This window comes from Meles meles, chromosome 4 (genome assembly GCF_922984935.1).
Source record: "Meles meles chromosome 4, mMelMel3.1 paternal haplotype, whole genome shotgun sequence".
Taxonomy (NCBI): domain Eukaryota; kingdom Metazoa; phylum Chordata; class Mammalia; order Carnivora; family Mustelidae; genus Meles; species Meles meles.
Genome location: NC_060069.1, coordinates 53355488 through 53368449, shown reverse-complemented (window position 1 = coordinate 53368449; position 12962 = coordinate 53355488). Strand labels below are relative to the sequence as shown.

At 47.3% G+C, this 12962-nt stretch overlaps 1 protein-coding gene across 3 annotated transcripts in view; it reads right to left on the bottom strand.

Annotated features, from left to right (window-relative positions):
• Window positions 1-12962, bottom strand: part of DGKG (diacylglycerol kinase gamma) — a 211890-nt gene that overhangs the window by 37042 nt on the left and 161886 nt on the right. For all 3 annotated transcript variants that reach the window (XR_006818085.1, XR_006818086.1, XM_046003528.1), the window contains one exon: window positions 10492-10669. Coding sequence is in view for 1 of the 3 variants with exons in the window: in XM_046003528.1 (XP_045859484.1) it covers window positions 10492-10669 (178 nt within the window). In the remaining 2 variants the exon portion in view is untranslated. The remainder of the gene's footprint in view (window positions 1-10491; window positions 10670-12962) is intronic.

The window sequence follows — 12962 nt, the reverse complement described above, 5'->3', positions numbered from 1 at the left end:
CAATTAGTGGTGAGATTTTCCAGCTCAACTCAAACCTGATTCTCAGGCATGACACATATAATAAGGTACATTGCAGACATCTACACCCACCAAGCTAATCACAGCTCGGAGAGATGTGCACACCACCCACCTGCCCCAGAAAGGCAGAAGTAGAGAGTTGCGATCAGGAGGGACTGTTTCCGGCTGTTGGGTCAGGATTGGCCAGAGATGGGGGGGGTTGGAGGGTACTGCAGTGCACATGGAGGGAACGCCATGCTTGCAATACCAGGACTTGGCCCTAGTCCCAGATCCACCAATTAGTGTGGCCTCGGACAGGTCAATTAACCTCCCTGAGCCTCGTTTTTCTAATTATAAAGTGTTTCTCAAGGGTGCTGCAGGGGATTAAAATGAGATGATGAGTATAAAGTATTTCTAGCATCTAGTGCTAAATTCAAGGAGATGCTTAACCAGTATTGGACGAAGTGGCCTGAAAATGGGAAGAGGAGGGTGCAGGCGGCACCCTGGAGGCGGAAAAGACCCAGGTTCCGGTGTAAGGCGTCTGCTCTTCGAACAAGGGAGCCGTGTGGTGTGGAGGCAGACAGGAGGGCGGAGCATGTGGGTAGAAGCTGGGATGCTGTTGGGTGGTTTGTGGGGGAGGGCGGAACCACCCACTGGGCAGCGTCCCCTTCCTTTGTCCTCCACTTCCTGCTGGCTGTTGTTCTCCATTAACTTCTGAACTGGTCTCCTGCTGCCCTTCCCTTTCCCTGTCCTCTAACTCCTCTCCCATCTTATTGCTCCGGGCTTGAACACCTTCACCTTTTCCTCTCTTCCTATGATTCGAGGATCATGGACAAATCCCATGGCGCATGACTCATAGATCTCTACCTTTCCAGCCCTTCTTTCTGTCACCTCTGCATGCTGGTGCTCTAATCTATGCTTCCCTTCTCTCACTCACTGCCTTTGCAAATCCTTGCCAGCTTCACGTGTCAGCATACACACATTCTGTATCTCGCTCACTCGTTCATTCACTCAGACATCAAATATTTCCTGGTCACCTCCTGGGTGCAGGGCATAGTACTGGAATCATAGCCAGGAATCAAGTTCTTAAGGAAAGCCCTCCTTGTCTTGCCCCCCACACTCTTATGATACTCTGTTTCTGCCACTCCGTGCTGCTCACCTATGGTACTGGCATTAACAGAACTGCTCTCCATGTATTTCCTGTAGGGAGACTGTGAGCTCCTGGAGCCCCCACACTCTTGCTGGTGTCTTCCGCAGCACCTGGAGCCCTACAGGTCCTTGAAGGCAGGTTTGAATCCATGCTCTGTCCCGTCCTGTGGGCCACGGGACCCTATTAACCTCAGTGTCCTCAGCCATAAAGTGGACGAAATACAGAACGTTTCCAACTTAACAATTGTTCGACTTTATGGTGATGCAAAAGTAATATACTCAATAGAAATCATACCTCACATTTTGAATTTTGTTCTTTTCCCAGGCCAGGGATACACGGAACCATACCGTGTCGTGCTGCTGGGCAAGGACAGCACAGCACAGCTCCCAGTCAGCCACGTGATCAATGGGCAGATGACCGCTACGCAGACAGCCATTCTGGTTTTCAGTTTCAGCACAGGATTCATTATATTACATGAGATAGTTAACACTTTATTATAAAATAGGCTTTGTGTTAGAGGATTTTCCCCAATTGTACGGCGATATATGTGTTCCACACGCATTTAAGGTAGGCTATGCTAAGCTACAATATTCGGTAGGTTAAGCGTAGTAAATACACTTTCAACTTACTGTATTTTCATGGTGTTACTAGGCATTCAGTGTAAGTCAAGGAATATTGGTAATTAAATATGCAACAGGCTTGGCCCATAAGTAAGTGCTCAGTAAAAAGCAGCCCAATATATATTAATTGATTACTTAATAATATGAAATGCTTCTTACCCAAATTAGGAGCAGATGAAGAACACCAGCGTCCAGGACACGTGGAGCGGAGTGGCCTGCCTGGATTTTGCTGTGGGTTGAGTCTCAGCAGACACCTGATATCAAATGACTAAGAAGCTGCTACAGAGAAACGGGGACTGGTGCATGGGCCAAGGGAGGGCAAGCCAAGGGGGAGAAATCTTAACAGGTTTAGACCTGCCAAAGAGCTACCCCAGAAGTTTCTTCTGCATGTGAAAAATGAAGGGCTCATTGGCTCTGGGTTCTATTTTGGGCAGCGAACTTCTTAAGACAGGAATTAAGTTGAAGTTTAACTCCAGCTTGAAGCTCGGTGAGCAAGTTTGCCCCTGCCAATGCTGGGCCGCCTCCAGCGGCACAATTCTAGCTCGCCACCCCCTCCCAGGTCTTGGTCAGGGATGAGCTGGGGGAAGAGAAGGAGACACAGCTGGAGTCAGAGCCCTCTTGATTCAGAAGTCAGCCAAGGAAGGATGGGGGACGACTTTTCTTGAATTTCCGGTGAACTTAGTTGGGTCAGGGCCAGCCAGAAAGGAGGAGGCCGGGGTGGGTACTCTGGCATGTGCAGAAAGAATTCTATGTTGAAATACTAGGACTTGGGCTCCAGTCCCATACCCACCAATTTGTATGACCACGGGCAGGTCCACAAATCTCCCTGGGTCTCATTTTTCTAATCTGTGAAGTTTCTTCTTGGCATTCTTAGGGGGGAGTGGCCAGGCTCACCAGTGTCCTGCTTCTCAAACTCCAGCACTCATAGGATCCCCCCGGGGATCTCGTGGAAATGTAGATCCGGCTTCACCAGGCCTGCCGGAGGACTCAAGGATCTGCATTGCTGACATAGTCAGGGGATGCCCTTGTTGTTGGTTGTGGACCGCATGAGGTCTGGAGCAGAAATGGGCAAACCACAGCTCGAGGGCCAAATCTAGCTTGCTGTGTGTTTGTGTAAACAAAGTTGTGTTGCAACACAGCCGAGCCCATTCATTTGTATATTGTCTATGCGTGCTTTCACACTAAGTGGACAGAGTGAGGTAGCTGCATCAGAGACGGTATGGCCCACAAAGCCTAATTATTTTAGTACCTACTCTGTGACCCTTTACAGGAAAAGTTGGCCAATGCTTGCTCTCAGGCACCAAGAACTGGCCCAACTGAGCCAAGAAACCTGCCCTTCAGTCCGGGTTGGGCCAAGGGCAAGCCACTTCACCTTGTTCTCACTTTCCTTATCTAGAGGACACAGTGATCTCTGAATTTCTAAGAGACTTGTGGTTCTGGGATTTCAGTGCTACATAGGAAACATTATAGTCTCTATGGAAACAGACTTCTGAGAACCAGATTTGGCCTTGATTTGGAAGCTGCAAAATTCCTACCTGGCCTAACCTGCAGATTGAGCGGGCAGCTCTGCCCGGTGCTCCTAGAGCCACACCTGATGTAGAGTCAGCTGGGAACAGACATGGCCTTGGAGAGGGAAGAGTGAGGATTGGGAAGTGGACCTCCTGGCCTCTGATAGAGGCCAATGCTGGCACAGGCGACCCTGGGGCGTTGTGCCCCAACATCACCCTTACAAATTCCACTTTGCTGGGAGATAACTCAAACACAGCTTCCTAACTCCCCATGTCAGGTGCCCCTGACCTTGGGTGCTTTTGGTCAACCAATATAAATATTAGCCCTTTCGGGGTCTCAGGGACTGTGCCGGGCACAAGGATATAGAAAGAATTATGACATCCGGAGCTGAGGAGCCCATAGCTGGGTGGGGGACCCCAGGTAAGGAAATAATTGTGGGAGAGTTCCACAAGCATCTGTAAAGGAAAATGCATGACTCTGGGTCTCTAGTGTGGGCCAAAGGTAATGCCATTAACAAGGCAAGGAGCAGGGACGGGGCAGTGGGCTTTAGGAGAGGGGGCAGGCTGTGTAAAGAAGAAGATAATGCCTCTTTTGGGACATGTTGATTCTAATGTGGGCACCCAAAGGACTGAAAGTCAATGCTGTGATTTCCTATGAAAAGCGACACATTGTCTCTCTGCAGGCCCATAACGGTTAAGAGGAACAACATGTACGTTGCCATGGTTACTCCCCAGCACTGAGGGCAGTCCCAGTGCACACCCAAGTACCCCCAGGCTCTAGGGATCCCTTGCCTTGCTCTTCCTCAGCCCCCAGGAGAGACCTTGGCCCGAGAGACCTCTGTGGAACGCATACTTGATGAAATTTTGACTTTCTCTCAACTCCCATGAGCAGTAAATAGCTGACTACTGTACGTTATGACTGTCTTTGTGGCCAGCTCCCTACCAATGGGAAAATCGGGAACCTCCAACTCTGGACAGCTCCTGAGCCCAATGGGCCACCTTCTGTTATGGTTTCACGGAAGTGGAAAGAAAGCCCTCAGAAACAAGGAACTCACAAGCTCACAATTATTTTTTTTGGCTCGTCTGAGCTCCAGCTTCCCACCCGGGAATGTGAGCCTGAGATGGCTGGATGGCAGCCCATTCTCTTGCTTTGACATCTAGAGTATGGTCCATACAATCTGTGAAAATCCACATGGGCACAGTACAGAGACAGACAGAACCACGTGTGCGCTTGAAGTAGTGGAGTCAGCTGAAGAGGCAAGTTATCCCCTTCTCAAGCAAGGCATCTGCACTGGGGCTGATTTAGGACTCTGTGTTTGCTAGGAGGGTACCTGTGTGATGCCTGGTTGGTGGGTTGGAATGCGAGGCTAGGCAGGCCTATGAGCCCCACACTGGCTGGCTGGCCTCGCTGGGGGCTCCTTCTTTTCTGCTTATTACAGATCCTAATTGTATGCCTAGCTGTTGGATTAATTTATTCAGGCCTGCTTCCCATGCTCCCTGATGGCTTCCTCACGGTCTATCTCCCTGTCTTCATTTGCTAGGTATCAAAAAATTATTACCAATGAAAGTCTGGGGAGATTTTGTCCTTTCTGCTTAGAACCTCATATAGGACACCCTGTTTGCAGTTCAGTTGGGATTGACGAAGAAATCACTGAGAAAAGAGTTGCTTTAATAGCAGATAGACAGAAGGGCTTAGGTGTGGATGACATAGTCTCAAGACTATTGTTGTTTTAAGGCTGAAGGCTGGATTGTGACAGATATGGGGTTCAGTGAAGAATGTGAGAAAAAGTGTAGGAAGTCCCTGCATTTATACCTCGGGTGGGGCTAGGGAGAGACGATGGCAGAGCTTCTCAGGGCTTCACTCCCCAACCTTGCAGGGACTGCTTCGGCTTTGTGTCATGCCCTTGGTGCTTCATGTGGATTCAATGCTTGGCATCCTTACCCTTTATCTTGTTTCACTGGAAACTCAGCTTAGGGGTAACTCCCATACTGGAAGCAATAACCAAACCAACTTCAGCATAGTGCCAACAAATAACCCTAGAGGTACAGGTTTTCAGAGCCACAGGTAATTTAAAAATAATCTAGACCAAATTTCTGAAGTAGAGCATAAAAGAGTGAAACACTAAATCCAGCCCCTTTTGGGGCACCTGGGTGGCTCAGTGGGTTAAGCCTCTGCCTTCGGCTCAGATCATGATGCCAGAATCCTGGGATCAAGCCCCACATTGGGCTCCCTGCTCAGCAGGAAGACTGCTTCTCCCTCTCTCTCTGCTCCTCTCCCCCATTTGTGTTCTCTCTCTCTAAAAAAGTAAAATCTAAAAAAAAAAAAAAAAAAAATCTGGCCCCTTTCTTATCATACACTAAATATTTATCACTCTCCATTTATCACTTAATAATAATTCAGATTACTATTGATTAAACACTCCCCATGTTCCGCCCACTCTACTAAATGCTCTACATGGATGATCTCATTTAACCATCAAAACAATGCTCAGTGAGAGAGACCATAATTGTTTCCATTTTGTATGGGCTGAAATGGAGGCTTGGGGAGGTTTAATGACTTAACCAACATCACACGGCTGGTGGTGGGAAGGCCTGGGTCTTTCAACTTCTAGCTCAATATCCTATATTGATTCTAAGTCCTCAAGATAGATTTGAATTACTTATTTGCAGATAGCTGGCACATTTTACTTATCAGTCGAATCTAATGGTATCACGAGTTTGAAATCTCAGCCTCATAAACACTCACATATAACTCTTTAAAATACATTTTTTTTTTCTTTCAAGATTTTCCACTGAATGCCTGTTCCTATCCAGCTCCAGAATCTACTGCCCACTGTGCTGGCAGACCAAAGGCAGGATTCTCTCCCCTTCTCACTCCCTCCAAAAAACATTTCTGTAGAACAACATGAGCCAGGTGGGAAGGATGTTAAGCTTTGAGGAGGACACACAGATGAGGACCCCATACTCCCCATTTTCCAGGTCCTAGCAGAAGAAAGAAGTGACAAGGATACACACACCCATGCAACAGGGCCAACCCATAATCAGTGTACTGTCAAGACAGTAAAGTCAAGTGCTCTAGGAAGGCAAGGGCTGGATTCACATCCAGAGGTGCCACCAGAGGCTCCAGAAAGGAGATAGCCCTTGACCTAGACCTTCAGGGAGGAGCAGAACTTCCGCAAGTCTATTTGGAGCCTTTCCTTAGCCTGGTAAATAAACGTTTCCTGTTTTCTGAGTGTCTGGCTTGTACAATACATGCAGTAGGATTTTCAAATTAATTTTCTGGTTGGACACTGGACACTAGGGGCTAGCTAGGAATCATGGACTTGATTCTGATGCTACCACTGGATGTAAATTGTGTAAGAGGGCCCCCTTCTCTGGGCCTCTGTTTTTCCCCAGCTATGAAGTAGGGATGTGGAAAGGAGTGGGTATAACCTTGCTCCTGGGTTTCTGGTTAGGTCACATGAAGCTAACATAGGCAACATTATTTGTAAGCCAAAATGAAATGCAAATATAAGAGACTATCCATCTCTATTCTTATTGGTATCATAAGAAAGAATAAGAACCAATGCCCATGCACTGCTTGTTTTGACTAACTACCTATCAGGCACTGGGGATACAAAGATGACTAACCCCCAGCCTCCATGTTTGGAACACGAAAGGTCTAGGGAAGGACATGTCGGGACAATTGATAGTGTAAGTTTAATGTGCTAGGACAAAGGCAGGGGCTGGACTTCTGCAGGAGCTCTGTCCTTTTTATTGTTAGTACAGGTAGATGGCAAGGCTAAAGTTAAGAACTTCAAAATCAGAAATCTAACTGGTATGCTCCAGAATAAACTAGGATAAAAGGTGAGAGGAAATACATTTTTTTAAAGTTTGAGTTTATGCTATGTTCCAGGCACTTTCACATCCATCATCTTCATAAGTTACATATTATTATGCCCATTTTACAGATGAGGAAGCTGAGACTTTTAGGAAGTCGAGTTTATAAATCTGGAAGGTGTAAAGCCTAAATGTAAACCCAAGTCATTCAGTTGCTAGTGTGGTGCTTTTCCAGGCACTCTTGCACTCTAACTAGGCAGGGTTTGTACAGAACTCACTCCATGCTCATTTTGAATGACCTTATTTCTTAGATTGCTTTTCTAAGGAGAAAGACTGATCTGTGATGAGGAGGCTTGACAGTAACCTCTTCTAGTGTCATTTCCTCTTAAACCTCCTGAGAGAAATCGCTTCCCTCCCACTATTCCCTCCTGACTTCTTCCTCACCTCCAATCCCAATGAAACCGCCAAGGAGTAAAGAATCCCAGCAAATGAAGAGCCTGTTGAGAAGAGATTCCTGCCTTCTCAGCAGCTGGCCTAAAAACTGTGAAACAAAACACACTGAAAGACGGAGGGAGCGTGTGATATGATTTAGCTCAAGGGGCCCACTTAGACGGAAAACTGGCCATGCCTTAATTTTGTGAATCTGCAAGGAAGCTATGATCTATAGGAGCCTATGTGATTGTCACACTTGCATATTTTACAGATAATGAAAACTGAAACCCAGCAGGGTGAAAGACTTGCCCAACATCACACACTAGTGAGAAGCAGAGTATCACTGGAACCCAGGTCTCCTGACTCCCAGGCCAAAGCTCTGCTACTAAAATAGATTGTCTCTCTAGCTTTCCCCCATTCACATCTCAACTTAAATGAGATCATGGCCCTTTCAGAAGAATGCTCAATGCTGCGGTCTCTGTAAAGCCCAGAAGCCAGACCCCTCTTGGGCCTCTGCTCTGATCAGCTCATGTCCTCAACTAAAGAACAGGAAGTAGCTTCATTTTTAGCTCCGAAAGCACATTCTGGGGGTGGGAAAGGGGGATTTGGGGAAGAGAGTTCCTGTAGATGATGGGTAGGAGTGATCAGCAGACACATTACTCTTGCTGGAAGGGGAAGATACATGGGCCGATATGTAAGAAGATAAGTCCTTGAGTCCTAACCAGAACATAGCAAGAACATTAGCAAGAGCTTTCCCAAACCCTGGGCAGGGGTAGGTGGAGGATTCTACCCTGATACTGTTCTGCTGGAACTGAATGTCTGGGTGGGGGTTGGGGTAGGAGCACCAGGGTGGGAAAATTTGTACAAAGTTTCTATAACCTGCAATGCTTCCCCCACCCTCTGCTAGCAACCACAACTTCCCTTGCCAAGGAAGGAAGGAGGAACACATTAATCAGTTTAATAATTTACACAAATTGAAAACTTTCTGTGTGAAACAAAGGGGACTTTAAGAGGGCAACAGAGAAATAAAAATTCCTGAGTCCTCTCTTAAAGGCTGGAGGTGTGGAGATGACACGTCTTGATGACCTTGCCTTGGAATAGAACGATCTGACTGTCTAACAGAGTCTGAAATAAGCAAGTAACCCCTCCCTTTGATGGTCAGCCAAGCTTTGTCTCCTTCTGTGGTAGGATCACATCCAGTCTTAGTACTTGTCAGCCAGGGACATCAAAGAACAGAGATCCAGATCCACACATAATTTTTCTATGTTAGTGGTTCTCAAACCTGGCAGCCTATCAGAGTTGTCTGGGGACCTCACTACAAATTTAGGAAAAAACCCAGTGATTATTAGGTTGATCTGGGGTAGGGCCTAGGAATCTTCATTTTCAATAAGCAGGACTGGTGTAAGAACCAATGATCTGGCTCAACCCCATTCATTCAGCTATCAAAAGTTTACACGAGATCCTGGTTTTACAACAAAGAGAACTGAGATGCCAAAAATAGGTCAGAGCCTGTACTTGGACCCGAACCCAGGCTCCTGCCTCTTGACGTGGTATCTTTGCCAATACCCTTATACTCATACATGGATTTCCTCCCTCAGCTCACCAGTCCGTTAAGAACCCCTGAGGATTAATGGGGGCCATTCATCCAAACCATGGAGGAATCAGAGCTACCCGGGTACTCTGATTGAGTTCCCACTTGGTTCACTGATGGAAGTGGCTGGTAAGGTGTAGGGGTGAAGGTGTGGATTGAGAGGGGAAGGTCCAGCTGAAGGCCGCTAAGGCATATTTCCCAGTTGTTCCAGTCAGAAAGTATAGTCAGTTCCTAGAAGCAACCTGCTGTGTTAGAGGAGACATGGTAACAGAGGCGGGATGAGGGGGGAGTAACAGAAGATGAAGTCACTAAGGTAACCTGAGGCCAGACCATTTAGGGCACTCTGGGCCACATACGGATCTTTGGCTTTTACTCCAACCCACCCACTATAGGATTTTGAGCCAGAGAGTAGCATAATCTCACATATTTTCGCAGGGATTCTCCGATGCAGTGCTGAGAACAGACTCTACAGGGCAGGGATAGAAGCAAGGAAACCAGTTAGGACGATTTGTAGTAATCCAAGGGACAGAGGAAGGTGGCTCAGATCAAGGTGGCAGAAATGCAGGCGTGAGAAGTGACTGGATCCTGGATATTTTTTAAAAGTAGAGCTAGCAGATTTTCTGATGGGTGGGATGGGAGGTGTGAGATAAAAAGGAGTCAAGGATGGTGCCAAGTGTTTTGGCTTGAGCAACGGGCAGGCTGGAGTTAACATCAACCGAAATGGAGAAGGCTATGGGTGGGGAAGGTCTGTGGGAGGGACATCAGGAGTTCGGTTTTGGGCATGCTGAGTCACTGACGCTCACGTGGTATTTAAATAAAGTCTCACGCCTGGATGAGGTCATCAAAAGTGAGGACAGACAGAAAAGAGAATTGAGGCCCTTGCCTGGGGGCTGCCAGCACTAAAAGATTACAGAGATGGGGAATCAGTGAAAGAGACTAGAAAGGGGTAACCAGTGCAGGAGCAGGAAAACAGGAACCCGTGGAATCCTAGTATTTGCGGGAACAGGGATTGGATGAAACGCCACTGCTGAGAGGAGGAAGATCAAGTGTGAGCAGTGACTGTTGGATTTAGTTACGGGAGGGCACTGGTGACCTTGAGAGCAGCGCTTGACTCCTGACCTCAGAGTTCAGTCTGATTGCTGATTGTCATTTAGGGCTCCCTTATTGTTAATTTTCTCCTCTCAGTCGGACGGTAAACATTGCAACAAAAGGGATGATGAAATGGCATATCCCCAGAGCAATGGGTCCTTGTTGGGCTGTAGGACGTTCTAGAGCCTGCTGTAGGCCCTGATACAGGTTGCTAACACACCCATCTGAATGTCCCCCTCTCACTGCGGCGCCAACCGTGAGCAATTGTCCCCATGCCTTGCTTACCTTGCACGCAGAATTTCAGTTCCTTGGGGTCAGTGACGACTTTCCTGCTTTCCCGGATCACAGCCCGGTTCTTCTTGGTTTCTCCCCAGAGATTGGTGCCCCCGTACATACTGGGAATGTTGAGAATGGCAATGCTTTCAAGAAAGATGTTGCTCAGGTCCACCCCAATCCCGTCACACTGAGGGGCAGAGAGAAAAGATCATTGGTTAGTGTTCTCAGTGTATCCCAACCAAAGACACTGTATGTGTGTGTGTGGCAGGAGTTCTCGTGAAGGGTGTGTGATGGGCCCTTGGCCAGCAGCCTGCCTCTGTCAGATGCTCAACCTGGGGCAAAGGGACGGAGGCCCAATGCCTTTGGCCCCTGCGGTGGGCTGGGGAGATACAATCCTGCTCAGCTTCGAGGACGGCAGTGCAAGGCTTCAGAGATCCTCTACAGATCTACAAGGGCTCAGGGATGGTTCTCGAGACAACTGCAAACATGTTCTCTGGTCCAACCTCATTATCATCAATTCTGTCCCCGCCTAACCAATGTGAAGATATGGTGGGACACTGAGCCCCGAACCTAACACATAGTAGATTCTGAACAAAGGACAGATAAGTTTCACTTTACCCCCTCTTATCCTATCCCTCCTGTGATAAGGACAGCGTGGGAAGACTTGGAAGGCTTTCAGATACAGCACAGGGAACGGAGTCAATGGATTGTCATAGCGTTGTATGGTGACAGATGGGAGCTACACTTGGGGTGAGCCCAGCATAAGCTATACAGTTGCTGAATCACGATATTGTACCCCTAAAATGAATGTAATATTGTGTGTCAAGCATACTTCAATGACAAAGAAAAAAGATTTGGAAGGCTTTCAGAATTCGCCTGTCTCTCGTATCTGCATTTTAAGTGCAATTTTGGCCCTTATGCCTGCTGACCTTGCAGTTTCCTTATCCTCTCTTCACCACCCGCATTCTCCGCCAGGTAACAAAAGGCCAGAAGGCCTGAATGTGCCTGTCTCAAATATGCCTACTTTTGACATACTCTTTACCAATGCAGCAAGAAATGAATTAGTTCTGATCACGGTTCTGCACAACTGTAGGTAGTTTTCTTCATTTACACAAGGGAACAACCCACCCAGAGAGGGGAGTTAGGTTACTCAACATTGTACAGCTGACATATAAAAGAGCAAGGACTCAAAGTTAGGGACTTTGACTGTGAAGCCCAAGGTCTTTATCTTAGTTCTTGAGAGGCAGGAAAAATGAAAAGCATGCAACAAAAATCCACTGTCTTTGGGGTTACCTACAAACCCAAACGTCCAGAGATTTCTCAACAGAGAAGGAACAGAAAGGAAGGGCTTGTTGCCATTCATATTTGCTTAACTCCTGATTTCTTCAAAGCTCTTAATGTATGGTACCTTTTCATCCCCAATGGCTTGTCCCCCGACCACAAAATGGAATGGAGTGAGTTTCTCTCTTGATTGGAAACTCATTTCTTCACTGGGAATTTCTGATTATTTGAAAGCTTGTCTTTTTTTTTTAAATATTTTATTTATTTGACAGAGAGAAATCACAACTAGGCAGAGAAGCAGGCAGAGAGAGAGGAGGAAGTAGGCTCCCTGCGGAGCAGAGAGTCCCATGTGGGGCTCGAAACCAGGACCTTGGGCTGAAGGCAGAGGCTTTAACCCACTGAGCCACCCAGGTGCCCCTAAAAGCTTGTCTCTTTATGTTGAACCAGATTCGCTTTCTTCCTGCTTCTACCTATTGGTCCTCGTTTCCCTTCTGAAGCCAGACAGGATGACCCTCCTTCCTCCTCCATGGGGACAGCCCACCGGCAACATGATGACAATCGTCACTATCACTGTTCACAAGTATTAAGCATTGCCACCTGCCTGGTAAGCTTTTGGACACAGCTCATTTAGTACCTTCCTAATAATCTTGGAAGTCAGTTACTGTAACTATTTCCTCTTCATAATGGGGAAACTGAGACACACGAGTGGTTAAACAATTTTCCCAAAATCACACAATGTACACATGGAAGTACACAGACTTGATGGCAGGCAGTCAGAGCCTAAGTCCTAACGGCCCCTTTATCTCTCCTCCCTCTCCCACGCCATTCTGGTTGTGCCTCCTCTGGGTTGAACATGGTCAGCTCTCTCAGTTGCTCCTGTGGGACCCGATTTTCAGATTTCCCTGTCCTGGCTGCCCTGTTCTGCAAAGACTACTGTTGGTTAGTCTCCCATTCTCTAAGTTTTCCGGCGTTGCTCCAGGATGGTGGCCAAGGCAGGAGCACATCCTGGGGCTGCGATCCTCTCATACTCTCGTTCTCCCAGAAATGAGATAACATGGCAAGCCCATGGGAGTACATGACACATGTCCCCCATTATCATTATCTTTTTGTTAAATATGATCACAGCAGCACCAGCTCTTTTGTTAGCAGCTAGATGACAGCTGGATCGCTTCAGCTTGAATGGGTGGTCATCACAGACA